Source organism: Arctopsyche grandis, chromosome 1, assembly GCF_051622035.1.
Source record: "Arctopsyche grandis isolate Sample6627 chromosome 1, ASM5162203v2, whole genome shotgun sequence".
Classification (NCBI taxonomy): domain Eukaryota; kingdom Metazoa; phylum Arthropoda; class Insecta; order Trichoptera; family Hydropsychidae; genus Arctopsyche; species Arctopsyche grandis.
Window position 1 is genome coordinate 17863553 of NC_135355.1, and position 17922 is coordinate 17881474.

Here is a 17922-nt window from a genome sequence, read left to right on the forward strand (position 1 = left end):
TTTTTTCGATTCAAATAAATTTAATAAAAAAACAAAATTAATGTTTATTATTAGATTAGCCGCGCTTAAGCGTTTTATATTACAAATAACGAGCGAAGTCGGGTAAAACCATTAGTACTATTAAATTGTCGATCGAATGGACTAAATAGGGATGGTTTTCTAAAGTTTCAAATAAAAATCATTTGAATTGGTGTTTCATAAATTGCTATATTCTTTCTTTTTGAAGGACATTTGTTTTTTTTTTCATGTATAATATTTACTTTAGATTGGGTTGAGCGTATCCTCATATCTTATCTCCTATACATGTTATCGATTCGCTTAGTCTGGTTTTGCAATTCTTATTGATTTTTTTTTTCATTTTGGGGCGTGAGTGCGCAGTAAGTACTTCGTTTATTTATTTCCGTTTTAAAAAAACTAATTTGGAACTTCGATCCTTTCTAAAACAACTTATTTTAGATAGAAACTATTTTCTAATGAAACTCGTTGGAAACAGAGAGCCGCCTCTACTTATAATCATCGTTACAGTACTGCTTTATATCGAAATATGTACATTATATTTATTCAATTGTGTAGGTTTTCAAGTTTAATTAAAACAACATTGTTTATGTACTAGTGGTTTTATCCGGCTTTGCTCGGTATTTGTAATATAAAACCGCTTAAAAGTGGCCAATTTCATAGTAAAAAATTTATTTGAATAGTTTTGTTTTAATCAAATTTATTTGAATATTCATTTGTTTCTGTTTTGTTAATTTAACGTCACGGATTCTACGAACCAACGATAGTTACATACATACAAAGTCTCTTTCGAAATTATATATTAGAAGATTCGCCTCCGGAGCCTTCGCCCCCTCCCGGTCCCGGGGGCTGCCGGGGGCCAAGTTGTCGAGGGCGACTTGTTTTCGATTATCGAACCAACAATACTTACATACATATATATATATATATACAAAGTCTCTTTCGAAATTATATATTAGGCTATTAAGTGTATATTTGAACAATAACCTTTTTTTCCCACTGTAATAACTAGAGGTAGGATAGTCACAGTGCTATCTATTGTATTATCGGCAAACCTTTAACAATGCATTTACAACCTTTGAATAATACACGGCCCCCTCAGGCTCCGGTGACTAGTAATAACGAATTCGATTTTTTTGTAGTAAATTCGATTGTGTGAAATTCATAACAGTAAGCTTGCGTGGATTCATACTAGTCGGCTATTATACCAATGATGATGTGTATGTCCAATAACGTTTATGGTGTTGTGAATGGCTATTGTAATACATAGGTAGTTGTGTCGGCCATTGTATATATTGTATATTATGATGTTCTTTGATTGTTTTTGAAGTGTGTTTGTGTATTTACAATTGTAATTTTTATGCATTTATTATTATACATACGTGACTTAATAGTCGACTCTTTTATACATATGTACATTTTCGTGTGTTTCTTTTACAGACTGCCTAAAAGTCCTGATGTATGTATTTCTCACACTAGTCAAGTATTATTATATTATATAATTGATGTTGTGTATGTGACAGTATTTTTATATATAATTATTAATTCCACTGATTCATTGTTATTGATAATAAATTATATTATCAATTGATAGCACGCATTATCAAAATTTATTGCATGCCCATCCTACCACATATGTCCGAACGTAGTAAAAAAAAAATCATTTTATTTTAGATTTTAATGTCCCAATTTTTTGTTGGAAAAAAATTCATATAGCACGCCTCTGTATTATTTCTTCCCTCCCCGATAGAGGTCATAGCAATGTATTTTATTTAAATTTATTAATTATTAAAATTTTATCTCGTTTTCTTTTTCATAAATTGTACAAATATGTGTATTCATTATTTTGAAGATGGTAAGTGATTCCAATGTAATTTAATTTTAGTTCTAATTAGTTGCAAACATCATTAGTTCGTAGCGTTTAAGTACAGATGTCACGAGTTGATTATTAAAATTAGTATAAAAGATTTATCCTCATTTATTAACACGCTTAATCAATCACTGATGGCAATAAAAATCGATGTTAATTATTTGCATATGCGTAAAACGATTTCACTTATATGTAAGTATTTAGAAAATAATAGAGAAAAAAAATGCACTCACTTGAAACGATGATGTTGCACGCGATCGGTTCGCAATTAAATTTCACAAACACTGCAAAATATTGCCGATCAAAATGATATTTTATGTATTTTTAGACTTTAATATAATTCATATAATAATGTATGTGCTTAGTTCGGTTTGTATTTTTGCAAACTATCGACTGAATTCTCAACAAGGTACGTACATTTTGTTATTTTATCGGAAAACGTTTATCTAATTTGTGATATGTTTTTAATTTTTTTTTATAAATGTATATGTATAGTGATCTAAATCTTTTATCGCATCGTTGGAAATAATATTGATGCAATCGGACAATTTTTTGTACTATCACAGTATTATATTATTTTTGTATGTATAGTATTTGAGTATTGTTTATCAATCATGACGTGCCCGAAGAGAATTTGCGAGACATTTGTACGTGACTTCTACACGAAATTTGATCTTATTGCTGCGATTACTCAATCGCATTGTTACGTCGATGACGAATTGATGTGGCTCCTCCAGAATTGTTTCGAGTGTCCGTTTCGGGTTTGACACACTAGAGGTGAACGTCCCCTTTGATATTGTTTCATTCCGCATTGCCGGAAGCTCGTTTATGGTATAGGAGTCGATCAATACGACGAACATGCGATGACTTTCTACCCATCATCATCCCTATATGGACCGATGCGGCTGGTCATCATCGTCCGTTCCCATCTCAGCCGGTTTAACCATTTTGTACCATCGATTTATCAGCCTCGTTGGTTGACGAAAGACGTTTTGAAAATTTTGTATTTGAACATATTCGTTTATGTGTTTCAGATGCTCTCTGATTCTGAATATTTCATTTACAAATCGTATATTATTAAAAATAGGTTACCATTTTAATATATTTTCACTCGTTATGTTAAATTTGAGTATTTCAAGGTTAGAAAAATATTTTATTTGTAGAATATTGTAACGTAGAGATTAGGTGGGTGGCGCTCGTGGACCGATGGCTTTTCACTAGAGGTAGGATAGTCACAGTGCTATCCATTGTTCGGCAAACCTTTAACAATGCATTTACAACCTTTGAACAATACACGGCCCCCTCAGGCTCCGGTGACTACTTATCACCTGATCTCTCGTTCGCACCAAAATGTCCTCGCCGAATGAATAAGCCGTATGTAACGGCCAATGGGATCGCCCCACTCATCGACCAATAGTTTAAATGTGTATGTATGTATGTATGTTGTGCTCAACGGGTATAAATATGGGGCGCTCTCGGCCTGGAAACCATTCCGACGTTATTAATCAACACTGCCATTATGGGTAGTGAAATTTTTACATATTTAATCTAATAAAATTTCAATGTCAAAGTTTAATCGTTTTGTCGTCCTACTTTTTGTTTTATATTTCATTTTTGACCCATTGGAGTTGAAGTCTGTGTTTTTTTGCGCTATGCAGTAGTTTTACCATTGTGGAAAATGTGAGATTGCGTGTCTAATGTTGGCCAACGATACGTGTGTGTTCGCGATATAACCGAACTATTGAATGCTATTTTTGTGAATATTGTAGGTGATATTTCATTACCTCAAAAATGTAATGAATGAATATCAGCTTGAAAGCTCTTAAAAGGTTTTGTAATATAATCGCGTGACTATTTCCCAACGGCATTACTAAGATAAAAGATTTTTGATGCAGATTTTTTTTCCTCCGACTCGCAATATTGAAAATAAAATTTATAATTTTAATAAAGTCTATTTACATGTCAAAAGACTGCAAGACGAAAACGATCAAAAATCTAAATGGTCTTGGGTGAAATCAAGTTTAATCGAGAGTACAGTTTCGTTTTCTTTTCTTCTGGATACGAGTATATTATTCTCGTTTTATCTGTGATCTTATTAGTATGCCGTTCAAGGGTGCCTTCGGAACAGTTTCTTCGATTTATCGTCTTCTCGGAATCTGTTTTATAAATGCAACTACATACGTGCTTGTTGCAACGGCAGTGTTCGACTCTGCTGCATTGTACCGTATGCGCTTTATCTAAGCTTAGCAAAGGATTTTGCGTTTGTTTTTCGTCTTATGTCTTATGATAGATTGCGAGATGTATTTTAATCGTGCAGTTACAGTTTTCCGGTGTGCATATTGTTATCGATCCGTTGACCAATTTGTCCAGATTGAAAGCTCAGATTGCATTTAAAATCTGGTGGATCGTAACACGATTTACATTTGAATCGTATTGTTCGGGTCATTGTGCTTTTCGTGTACAATGGCCTGGCGAATTTTATTGTAAAGATACAAATTGGAAAGGACGATTTGTTAGAGGTGTTGGGCATTCTTCGAAAATGTGCGCCATTATACCTATGTATATACATCATAATCAATGGAGTCTGTTACAGCAATAAAATTAAAGAATTTAAAATAAACAAGCGTACATATAAATGTACATACGTACTATGTTATTAATTTTAAAAAAACATTGTAGGAAACAATGTGATGAAAAAATAATTCGTCAATATTTATATTGATTTATGATTATTTTCTGTTTTTGTTTGCTTTTTTTATTTCATCAATGATGGAAGTTCGCACTGAAATTAAGAAATAATGTAGTTTATGCATTTTTGCATAGATGTCACTGTAATATTTATTCACTGTATGTATGTGTATATTCATTTGGAAAAAAACTTGAAATGTTTATGACAAAACTTTATTAACCAACCAACACCATTAGTATTTTATTTGACGAATCGAGCATCGATGTCTTATATTAGGGTAGATTCTAACATTATCAATTCCCGCATGAAGATGAAGTACGTCTTGTCTCCTTCAAGTGAGTAATATAATGCAAATATGTCCTGTTTTATTGTTGTTGGGGAGTTGATTGGAAAGGGGTATTGTTAGTAGGGAGGGAGTACTAACATACACCTTATATTTTTTTGTTATTGGTTTTTGATAGGTAAAATTATATACTGTTATAAAAATAAATAATATCTCATATGTACATATGTATCGTATATTTGAAAAAAAAATGCATGTCTTTGAATGAATTAGAAGAATGTATATTATGTTTTTAATTACAATATGCTTACTTATAATGAAAATCCTGGTTGTGCATTTTGTTCGTTTTTTGGAAATATTTCGGGCATTCTTCAAACTTTTTATCAAAGGCGATATATTTTTTACGAGATAATTTTAAGAGTAAAAGCAATATCCTGATTTTTGGTCGATTGCGTTTTCACGGCAGTAACCAAACACACACGCACACATGAACACATGTATGTAGCATTATGAATGTGCATCAATGTAGATGTTCCCTTCTTGAACGGGCATTTGGTGGGGGAGTTCAGTGGCGCGCGAGCCGCTTCATTCGAGCCGCGGGCGCCGTTCGAAGTAGGCGTGTGCCGCCCCTCGTCTCACTTGCGACCAAATAAATACGTGCCTAATAAACTCAGTGCCAATTTTAAAACCGCCTAGTGTTCCACCATTAAATCTGTGATACTCGGGTAGGGATAGGGGGACTTTCTCGCCAGTTTTCCTGCATTTATTTGTGTATGTGTGTGTGTGATATGCGGCAGTGAGTCATGAACGGCAACGGGGTGAACGGTCGCGTGGGGGGCGCAGGCGTCGGGGGCGGCTCCTCGAGCTTATCCTCGTACCAGTACACGTCTGGTGGAGGGCTGCTGGGGCGCGCCAGGCCCGTGCCTCCGCCCACACTTCCCAGACACTCGTCTGCTTCCTTCAGCATGCCGGGGGCGGCTGCAGCTGCTGCAGCTAGCATCAGGGACAGAGGTGACGCCGCAGGAGGCTCTTGTCGTCTCGCCAGCCTCGAGAGACTCGCCCTCAGACAGAGGCTCATCGACCAGCCCGAATCGATGGTGAGTCCTCTTAGAGACAACGCACTGACCTACCGCACCGCCCTGTGGTTTGGTCGATACCCTATTCAAGGTTTTCAGCTTCACTTTTCAGCCGTGTCCCCCCTAGATAGGTGTAAGTGATGAGATTTGCACGTAACTTTGTACTATGGGGAAGAGGACGCGTTGGCATGGTAACGCATCTATAGACGCTATGCACGGCCCTGTCGCCGAGTCCAAGGTCAATATATATGTATAGATTCAGCTTTTATTCTTCGCTTTGCGCAAAGTTCATTCCCTTGACGGGATTTTAGGATCTTTTCACATGGCCTCGCATTAGGTGGGAATGGATATTGAAACGTATGTACATATAGTAAAAAGTTTCTCGAACCATCCCGTTGGTACGGTTTTCGATCGCATGAAGGGATTTGAAACACTGATATGTGGAAGTTTACGAGATGGTTTTACCCTTAACATATTGGGCTTTAAATTTTACCTCTACTTTTTGGAAAAATACCGATTCACATGTTTACCAAACGCTGATAGCTACCAGGTAATTATACGTATATAGAAAATTAACCGAAGGTCTAATAATAATAAGGATTCGAGGTATTAGATTTCATATTTAATTAGTTTCTGTTCGTCGATGTTAAGATGTATAAGATCGATTTTTTAAATATAAGTAACGTATATATATATTCAAATTCAATAATTTTTATCTATTTCCATGTATATATTTGCATACATACATGTAGACGCGTTTATTTATTTTATACGTATGGTGTAATCGATTTTTTCATTAAAATATCGGACTAACACTGCGAAATCATCATTATGCTTTCCGATACTGGACAACTGGACATATGTGCAAACCCTTACCACTTTTTGATTGATCGCAAGTTGATAAATGCGAGCGCGTATCTTTCAGTTTGCGAACTGAAATAACTTCATTCAATGGAGCTTTTCACCTTATGTTGGTCGTTTTCCCATTTCACTTCCGGTAATGAATGCGTTTTAAATAATCGACTGCGAAATTCATGCATTCTATTCTAACGTGTGCGGGGAAAATCGATTAGTTTCGCCTGTGCGATTTTTCCTACTGAATTCGCGTTGCATTCGAGCGAATATGAATGATTGCAATCAAACTTTCTAAATCTTCATTTTGATCGTATTTTTTAAAATATTACAATTGAAAAGAACGTATCTCCTTTCTTGAAACTTAAAACTTTGCATAGCCTTTTTGTGTATCAAATTTCTTTGCTTGAGTTAATATAATTTACCCACTTGCTCTTTTCAAGAGGGGGAGCGTTAAGTAAGAAAACCAACTTGAAACGAAGTGGAAAATGAAGAAAAAATAACCGGAAGTGGCTTATATAATGAGTGTTATCCTGGTTTTTAAAATAATTAACAATAAATATATCTCAGGTACGGCCATACATTTTCCGATTTTTTTTTTACTTATATTATTTTACAAAATTTGAATATTTCAAATGTTTGAACTTCAGATGGAGATGAGATTGTGCGAAAGAATACTACATGTGTACATATGAAAAACCCTTTCGTGTCTGGATGATGCCGCCCCAGGCGAGATCATTTGTTTTTATTGCATTATAAATGTTACGACTTCCTGGCTCGAAAAAGTGAACGGCCGCTTTTAAAATGTTATTTTCTCCACCCTATTTCATTATTATAAGCTCCCCTCCTCCCCGCGAAGAAAATTTGTTCATTTTGCAGTCTTCAATATGCTCCTAAATTAGCATTTTCTATTTTACTCCCAATCATACGTCGCGTATTTCGTGAAATGTGACTTATCTATTTCTGAAAATAAACGAAACTAATTTCTCCGTGAATGATATTGAAATAGCCAAGTTTTACCACCCGTCTAACGGGTAATAAAAGCGGAATGAGACGCAGAGTTGGAATTGAGAACGTGCCATTCAATCTAAATAAGTGGTATGTATTTCTGATTCATCATATGAGTCAAAGTCTAACCAAAGTTTTTAAAACCTTTTTCTTGTTGGCGATTCACTCTTGCCCCCCCCCCCTTTTTCTTAGTTTGAAATCGAGAGACTTTGAAATATTTTTTATTAGTCTCAGTTGAAAAAGTCCTTACGATTCCAAGTAACTTTTTACTTCCAAGCTATTATCGATCTTGACGTTGTGCAATATTACTGTTTGAACTTATGTATAGCGACAATGTTATTTATTTCATTTTGAATTGATCCATAATCTTATGCTATTCAATCATTTCGTTCTCTCTGAAAGCCGTAATTGTGGATTTTGTTTGATTGTTCTTTTCTAATAATGCGTTGGGATTTTCATATTGCGTGCCGTAAGGTGCTCTATTCAACCCCTGTCTTTCCAGCTACCAATACCCCTCAAGGGGTGGCCTTTCGCTCCCCTTTGATTGCCGGTAGTCTAGGGTCCTTTTTTACTGCATTCAAGTTCGTGTAAGTGTGTTGATGCATAACACTTGCAACCGTGTAACTCGAATTACGCGCTCGCTTTATATACGCACTCAGCACTCGGTGAATCACCCACTATGCGTTACCTCGTCCAGCGGTTATCTTTGAGAGACTTCTCATTGAATGAGTGTTTTGATGGAATTTCCTGTTTATAATATTGGTGCATATTAGTATAACTTATTTATCGTTTTGGAATAAAGTCATTCGAGTTAAATCATCTTGGCTAATGCTACAGCAGTTATTCGGGTGTTGAACTAACTATTTTAGTTTTTTGAGCCGGTTTAAATATTATTGAATCAGAATAAGTCGCTTTGGCTTGCAATGTGAATTTATTGATTATGTTTTTAATATATCACTATCTTTAGTTTCGTTTACCGATAATTGCTTCTAAAAGGTATATTTTGATTTATCATATCACGTCCAGTCTTAGGTCACTTTTTTTAGATACATTTGTGAAAATTGCATTTATAATAGATATATATATATATATATATATATATATATATATATATATATATATATATATATATATATATATTAAAATCAATACTTATGTAATAGAAATAATTATCAAATACTCGTACCTTTCTTAAGCAGTAACGATAACTGCAAACGTTGTTGCTGCTATTACTGGTAATGTAATTTTTTAGATTTTACATCATAGGTGTGATATATGCACAATTTCGCCCTCACACCCATTGGAATACTTTAAAATTACCAGTTTTTAGTGGTTATTGTGTGATAATCATACTTGTTTTAATTTTTTTTTATTACAAATGCCTTGAAAATTAATAATGAATTAAAAGCAAGATTATTCCAGTGACATTTTGAAAGCATACATAATGACCAATTTAATTAAGCCGTGTCGTATTTAAAAATCCTTAATAGGTTTCGAAACAGTGTTGCCTTCTAAACTGAGTATAATGACATTAAAAACATATTTTACTTAGTGAAAACAAGAAATCGCATTTTCTACTGGTAGTATTTAGTTTGAGAAGCGTTCGTCTCGTTGCGTTCGATTAAATGCACATGTGAACGCCTGCAGTGCAGCACATGATATCGTACAAAGTACGTCACACATGAACCGTCTTTTGTGGATTCATATAAAATGAAAATATAAAGGTTTCCTTACTTTTATTGGGAGCAATGCTATTGCCTCTGCCAAATGTTTCTGGCTTGCGCATCCTCTGGATGCAATCCCACATTCAAGGTTAAAATTAAGGGTGGCAGCTAGATTTGGACGGGTTGTTTCTACCCCTCGTCCAAAATGAGAAAATCGATGTCGGCCAGAGGCGCACATGACGCGTCAGAGCCACCCCCAAAAAAGTTACGTCGAATTGTTGGAGGGGAACCTGCCCGAAACCTGCGTACGTTGGTGATTCATAAAAGTATCCAGCCGAAATTCACCCCCTAACTCTCAATGCAGCCCCGAATGTAAAATGGTGGACTTGTACTAATAAATACGTCCGAAAATATCCCCGAAAGTGCATATCTATTACATACATCTAATTTATTTTACAATTTGTTTTGATACCGTATTATTTTTCATGAAAAAAAAGGAATGTAAAAAATAATGATGAAATTTCGTGAATTTTTTTTATGAATCTTCATCAGGATTGGACTTTGGATTCAAATAAAGTACTTTCTTTATCATTATATTCTTTGATGTATGATAAGAGCATTTGGTGCTGATTTTTACTTTTTTTGTAATACGTTTGAAAGTATGTACATATGTCGATTTATTTACTCTTCTTTGATGTTGACTTCAATTTTCACACTAATATTGACTTTTCGAGCTCTTGGAATGTATTATCGTTCAGTTTGTATAAGAAAGAACACTGTATTATCGTTTATGATGGGTTAAACTTAAAATACTCAGATAATAATTGTCGAATCTCTTATTTCAAAATATCAACAGTTGATGTAGTACGTCAACAGAAATAATGTTCAAATTAGTTTTATTGAATATATTTTCGATGTATTATAATGAAACAAATTTTTCATTTTACACATTGATTTGATCGCTTCCATTTCATGCGATAAAATGAAAATTTTTATTTATCGTTTATTCATGTAATGCTGCGTACGGACCAAACCAACGACGATTTTGGTCCAACGTTTTAACCAGCAGGATAAAACCAGTAGCGTACAAAATATCGAAATAAAAATTAAATTTAAAAATTGAAATTAAGTGTCAAAATTAAAACTATTATTATTATATTAAAATTAAATTCAAATATCAAAATAAAATTATAATCAATATATTAAAATTAAAATAAAATATTGAAAGTTAAAACAGAACATGCCCAATTTAAATAAATTTTCGAGATTGACCTAAAATTAGATCATCAACAATCACATACAGGTAATCCTCGACTTTTGTTTGTCGAAGATGTTTTGACTTACGAAGATACGCACTAAGATCGAAAAAAAAATCAAAGAATTATTATTTTTACTTCCCCGTAATGCGCAGTTACTGAGAATATCTCATGTATAAGTATGGGTGACCTAGCGATGGTCCCAATCCGGTACGTTGTCGGTTTATCAAACGAAATTTTTTTAGTCTTCAATTGTTTCTCTCGTCGAAATAAATCAATTAATTAAATCATTTCAGAGGTAAATTTTATCGGATAATGTCTTCAATTGTTTCTCTCGTCGAAATAAATCAAATAATTAAATCCATCTCAGAGGTAAAATTTATCGGATAATGTGTGATTATTAATTTTATTTCGACGAAAGAAAAAAAACCGTTTGACAAATCACCGACAGTTTTTTTGTTTAATGTCTCATCGGCGGCGGAAACACAGTAGTATATCGTGACGACTTTTAATAAGAAATAAAAACAAGGTTTTTTTCGCTCGTAATCAGAGAAATTATAATACTTCTCTGGTTGTAATGCGTATCGTCGTAATTCAAAACATCAACGATGATCCAATTTTAGCTTAATTTTGATATTTAATTTCAATTTTTTAATTTAATTTTTATTTCGATATTTTGTACGCTACTGGTTTTAAAAGTTGGCCCAAAATCGTCGTTGGTTAAATGTTTCCGAAGGGGGAAACACAGTAGTATATCGTGACGACTTATAAGAAACAATAACAAGGTTTTTTTCTCTCGTAATCAGAGAAATTATAATATTTCTCTGGTTGTAATGCGTATCGTCGTAATTCAAAACATTGTTGTAATTCAAAACATCAACGATGATCTAATTTTAGCTCAATCTCGCTCGTTAGCTTAATTTTGATATTTAGTTTCAATTTTTTAATTTAATTTTTATTTCGATATTTTGTACGCTACTGGTTTTAAAAGTTGGCCCAAAATCGTCGTTGGTTTGGTGCGTACGGACCATTAAGCTCAGTGTTATCTAGCCCAGTATATTCGAAACCTATTCACTCTGTGGCCATATTTATTATTCACTTACATTTATTTAAAAAAATCTCAGTAGTTGAAAATTACCATATAGATATTTTATTTAGTTTAATATATCTATATTTTATGTATTATATGTATATGTATGTTATTGTCAAAGTGTATTACTGATTGTAATATATTTTATCTGGCGTTTTAAATACTTTATATGATCGAATATAAGTTCTCTAGTAGTTACATATATGTATAATATGTTTCTTCAGACGTATGTATTCAAAACAGAAATGTGATTTTCATGAAAAACAGTATTTACTGTGAATAAAATACATCGTCGTTGGTTTGGTGCGTACGGACCATAACGTGTTACACGAAACTGATCACTCAGCAGATACATATGTAGATGCATTTTAAATTACTTGTTTACTGGTAGTATTTTTATTTTATTTTATTGATTATTTTACTTCATGTCGTTCCCCTCGTTTTTCGGACGACTGCCTACTTATGTTTTATCCAGTAAAATAACTATTTTCACTCTTGAAGCTGTCCAAAGTCTGTGTGTTCCCCCTTGTGTGGAGGGCTTAAATCCACCAGCACGCGGTTGCTCTGAATGTAAATCAGTTTTGAGGTATACAGTGTTTCTGTATACGTAGACATTAATTTAAAACCTTTTGAAATTGCCTTGTGGGGTGCGTTTATGTGAAAAGATAGCGAGTTTTCAACATCGCAATGACGCTTTTATTAAGTAAGGACTGGTGTTGCGTTAATGCTCGTCGAATGAATGGATTTGTCCGTAAAATGAAACAAATTCAACTAGTTCATTAAAATTTTTATTCAGATCCAGAAATTAATCGGGATACAAGCGCTACTAGGCTTTTTAGAAAAGGAGAAAAACCGAATGCGTTGAAATCTTCACCTGAGGCGTCAGTGGAATTTGTGCGCCTATCATATATATTATACTAGTTTTATGCCCGTTGAAATTTCAACGGGTGCTTTCGGATTGATACATGATTTAAAATTAAGTTACAACATGAATAGTAATAATACTGAGCAACAAGAAATCACGTTTTTGAGTTACCAGAGCGGAGACTAAGCAATCTTTACTAACTTTGACCCACTGAATTCGAATATGATAATGATTTTTGTTGGTTGGTGATCGTTTACGAGATATGAGCGTTTAAAAAAATGCGCGATTTTTACAGTTTTTTGCCTTTTGCGGTCTTTAACTCTAGTATTGCTGTGCTCATAGTGCGTATTGGAATCAATAGTCAGATGTTTTTCCTATTGATTGTGATATTTCATTGCTTTAAAATACTTATAATTAATTGTCTAGCGAATTTTTATGAGTCAAAAATATATATTTTTTCGTGCTATTTTTCATTTATTTGGCAAATTTTTTTATTTGACCACGTTTATAAGGATTGATTTTCTATCTCAGTTTGTTTTTTTTTTATCTAAACGTACTAACTCAAGCGGTAATTGCAATTTAAATGCTTTCGTTGTGTACACGGTTGTAACGTGAAATGTGTTGGAGCAAGCGAGATGGCATGTATTCCACCTCACAGAGTATAGCGGTCGGACTACATGTCATCTCGGTTGCTCCAACACATTTCGCGTTACAACCGTATACACAACGAAAGCATTTAAATTGCAATTACCGCTTGAGTTAGTACGTTTAGACAATAAAAAAAATATTGAGATAGAAAACCAATCCTTATAAACGTGGTGAAATAAAAAATTTGCCAAATAATAGTTAAAGCTTAAATAAACCAAAAGTTTTCTGAGAAAAACTTAAAAAACCTTGATTCTCTAGAGTAAAAGTACTACTTCCGGTTCAGGTAAAAATATTTAAAAATAAATTTATAATTTCAATTACATTTAAAAAAAATGTCAGTCCGATTCAGTTAGCGGTTTGGGAGATAATTGAATTCAAAAACTTTAAAAAAGAGGACACCTATAAGGGGAGGTACCATTTCCGGTCAACTTAAAAATTTAAAAAAAAATCTACGTCGTATCGATAAGATTTCAGTAACCGATACTAAGTTTCAGTTCGATAGGACTAACGGTGTTCAAAAAATACCCACATTATACATACACACACACATATTTTTTCTAGATCATGAAAACGTGATCGATTCCGAGTTCGAATCAGTCAAAATCTCGAGTTTGAATTTTCGCATGATCACACAACTTCATCTATTGTTACTACGTACGTGCATAGATAAAGTAATAACGGTGCGGTGACTATCTATTTGAAGTAAATGGGTCAACTCAAATTTGACCCATTGACTTCAAATATGACAGTGAATATCAATAAAAATCACAATCAATGGTGAAAACACCTGACTGTTGATTCCAATACTTTTGGCACAGCAATACTAGATTTTGAGTATAAGACTGCAAAAACCAAAACTCATAAACGACAAGAAACCAACAGTTTTTTAGCGTTACTCTGTGTAAGTAGACAATTTCGTTCTATTTCGGTTTTAATATTATCTTTTACAGGGCTTCAACCTTTTTCAATCGAAATTGGCACCATTTTATGACCCGCCATTAATACTAAAAGAAACTTAATATAATTGACCGTTTGTCCTCGTCTGCGGTTTATTTTCGTAAATAAACGAGACGATTTGATTAAAACCATTTTGCTTGTAAGCAAGTGACCGCAAATATACTTGTTAATTTATTAACGTCTATTTTCGTTCCATGAATCAATTTTAAAGCTTAAATTTGGCGCTATTTAGCTTTAAGTATTATATGCTGTATTACATATATAGAAACGTAGAATCATTTAGGCCCATACGAAACAGTAATTATTTATACATACATGAACATACGCGTAATTTAATTTTATAGTGAGTATTCTGAATTCATCCCAGCAAGCATAAACCTCGACGTGTCTTGTTTAATTAAATTTTTATACGATACGCAGCTTTTGCTTAATTTGTTACGCTAATACATTATATGTATGTTTTTATACGTTTCAACGTGTAATGACTTTGTACAGCGTTGATTACAATTTCGTAACCTGTTTATACGGGATGGGTAAGAGGCAATAATTTGAAATTTTTTTTTCGACGAGTTGTCAGCCGATTATACACGGACAATCTCTTGTGCTTGATTTCATCAATTTCATCGAAACGGTCGCACACATGCCCAATATCCGTTATCGATTAAAGGGGACTTGATTTCTCTCTCTCTCTCTCTCTTTTGTATAATTAAGCCATTCTCGTTATACGTACGTAATATGCAAATTTATTCTGAAAAATATATACCATACTTGTTTTCTATTTGGCAATGTTCACCGAAAATGGTACACAATTTTCACACTCGAGTGTTTATGATATGTAGATAGATGTAATCGTTTCTGAAGATCGCTGTTTCCGAATATTTCACAGTCAAAAGACTTCTAAATAATAATAAATAAAACATTGCGCTTGCCTTTTGTGGTCATTTGGTTTTCATTTCGAAGTTGAATTATTTATATTGGCGACGCTGAATATCTTCGTTATTTTAGAATGTTTATACATTTTGTATATATGTATGTATCTACATATATAATACATATGTATGGCGTGCCGTGACTTGAAACAAGAGGACTAGGTATGGACAAAAGATTATATAAAAATAATTATTTTTAATTTTTGAATTATAATAGTTTGTCTTTAAGTGATTAGTATAATTTTTCATTTTTGTACTAACAAATATCGCAAGTAGATTAGCTTTCTTAAGGGGGTATTCTAGTCTAGAGGGACAAATTTTGGGCGTTTTTTAAAATTCAATAAAACAAAAACTAACAACATTTTTGATATGCATTTTTTTATTATATGTTTATTAATATTTCAATAATACATAACAAAAATGAAAAAAAAACATTAAAAATTGAAAAAATTACAGGCTGGTAAAGTGGGGGAGGTAAAAAAGGGTGCCTCCATCTTGACACGATTCCAACCCTTCTAGTCATCCGAAAAAAAAAAAAAGAAAAGATTCTTAATAAGAGTGTCGCTATGGTCCGTACCTCGGAAAAAAATAAAAAAAAAATTTTTCGCGAAATGGCAACTGTTTGAAAAAAAATGACATTTTTTGGCCTTTTTTTTTCAAAGTTTTGAATTTTTTAAAAATATTAAGAAACAATATTTTTACATAATTCTGGTACCGACCATAGAGGGATATATAAAAAAGAACCACACCAAATTTTAAGTTAATTAGTCCATTAGAACTTGAGATATCATGTCACACTCGTTGGAAAAAGTAGTTTCGAGAAAAACGCGTTTTAAGTTTCGGGTAACGTTACGCGCCGGTTGGATGCTACGTCACTAAAACAGCTATATCTCCGAAAATAATTTGAATTTTGAAAAATCCTCTTAAGGACATATTTTTAAAGGTTTAAACTTGAAAATATGAAACAAAAAAAAAAAATCGATATTTTCAAATTTCTAGACTAGAATACCCCCTTAACCCTACAGTGCATGATTTTTTTTGTTTTTAACAATAAAACAGGCTAGTATAAAATCGTATTTAGATTATGGGAAAAATAATAAAAAAATGCTGTTTTATTTTTTCATTATAAAAAGATTCATGTATGCATCATCGTGCATTCGATACGTTTCATGAAAAGTTTTGAAACAATTCTTGTCCTTATTGAAACACAGCGTTTCTAATTTTTTTATTGAATCTAGCAGCATCGATTTTACTGTAAATTTCGATGGTATATTTGAAATTTTGTATTTTTTCCACAAAAATTATTTGACTGGAAGATGTTGAATTAGGTTTAGTTTGTGATGTTGTGTTGTGTTGATTTTATTTGATCATTATTTGATATTGAAAATTCTTTAATTGATTCTATTTGAGTAATATTTAATGGAGGCACAAGAATTGTCAATTCAGAAATATTATGTTTTTCTAAATAATTATCTAACAATGTCTCCGAAACAATAAGATTATCTAATCATCTAATTCGTCATCACTTCCGGCAGTTATGTATGTTTTCGATTAAGTCGAATAAGGCATATCTATCTATTTTTTCTAAATCTATTCTTTCAAGCCCATTTTTGTATATGAAAGGCATCTAAAATTAAAAAAATATAAAAATTTGTATTCTAACTAAAGTATTAAATATAAGCAGTGGTGTAGCCGGGCCAGATCTGACCAGTTTGCCGCCCTAGTACTTCTTTTTGTGTCGGGTCGCCGCCCTGGTTCTTAGATGTAAAAATAATTTTTCGAGTACAATTAAAAAATATTTTTCCTTTTATTTCATATAAAATTTTGTATACCAAATGTTATTAGACTCTCATTTTAACATTTGGCGATTACAACCGTATCCTCTATCAAATGCCCATTTGAGTGCAGAAAAAAAATTAAAAACAATCCCAACAACACCCCATTGAAAAAATTATAGACACTTTGAATGATGCCGAAATCGAATCATCTAATATAATTTTCAGAACTGTATATTATATTGCAAAAGATAATTATCAGACCATTTTGATTGACTTTTCAAGTTAATTCGCATTTGATTTTTTTTTTTATAAATATTTGTAGTGCCATATTAGGATACATATTTTATAAGTAACGAAAAAAGTCGTGGACGGACAAAACGGGACGAATCAAACAATTTTACGGAAACGACAGGATGAACGACAGGCAAAGCACTTAAAAACGGGACAGTCCCAGCCAAAACGGGACGTATGCTCACCCTAGTTATTGACTCATAAAAAATATACGTGCAATATGAAGCGCATGACTAAGAAGACACGTGTAACTGTTCCTACATTGATTCTGAACTTCTGAATGTTTGTGTGATTAATTTTCTTTTCATCTCATTTCAGTGGCATTTGAGTCAGTTCTCGTAAGATATGTACGTAATATTTCGCGTTCGGTTAAAGTTGACTGTTGAAGTATAAATATATTATATGTATCTTCAAGTAACTGTATTGCTGTCGGCGCTTAGAATGTTTCTATAAATGTGCATTTTTTCGATACGAAATGCATCGCGTGAGTTCACTTGCAAAGTATATGCACGCCACTAAATTTGCATGTCGTCGGATTCTATTTGTACACGTTTATCGTATTAATTCCCTACGCTTTTTGAGACGTGCGTTGGGTTTTAGAAGCGTAAAACCATCGATGGGAAATTGCATGTTTACCACCTTGTCCTATAA

The 17922-nt window shown here is 33.0% G+C and overlaps 1 protein-coding gene across 2 annotated transcripts in view; it reads left to right on the top strand.

Moving 5' to 3' along the window:
- Positions 1 to 17922, top strand: part of pnut (septin 7-like protein pnut) — a 57127-nt gene that overhangs the window by 6059 nt on the left and 33146 nt on the right. The window contains exon 1 of one of the 2 annotated variants that reach the window (XM_077431067.1): positions 5445 to 5954. The exons of the other annotated variant lie outside the window; for it this stretch is intronic. Within the exon in view, the coding sequence (XP_077287193.1) occupies positions 5661 to 5954 (294 nt within the window). The 5' untranslated portion in view covers positions 5445 to 5660. Of the gene's footprint in view, positions 1 to 5444; positions 5955 to 17922 lie in introns of those variants that run through there. 2 annotated transcript variants of the gene reach the window in all.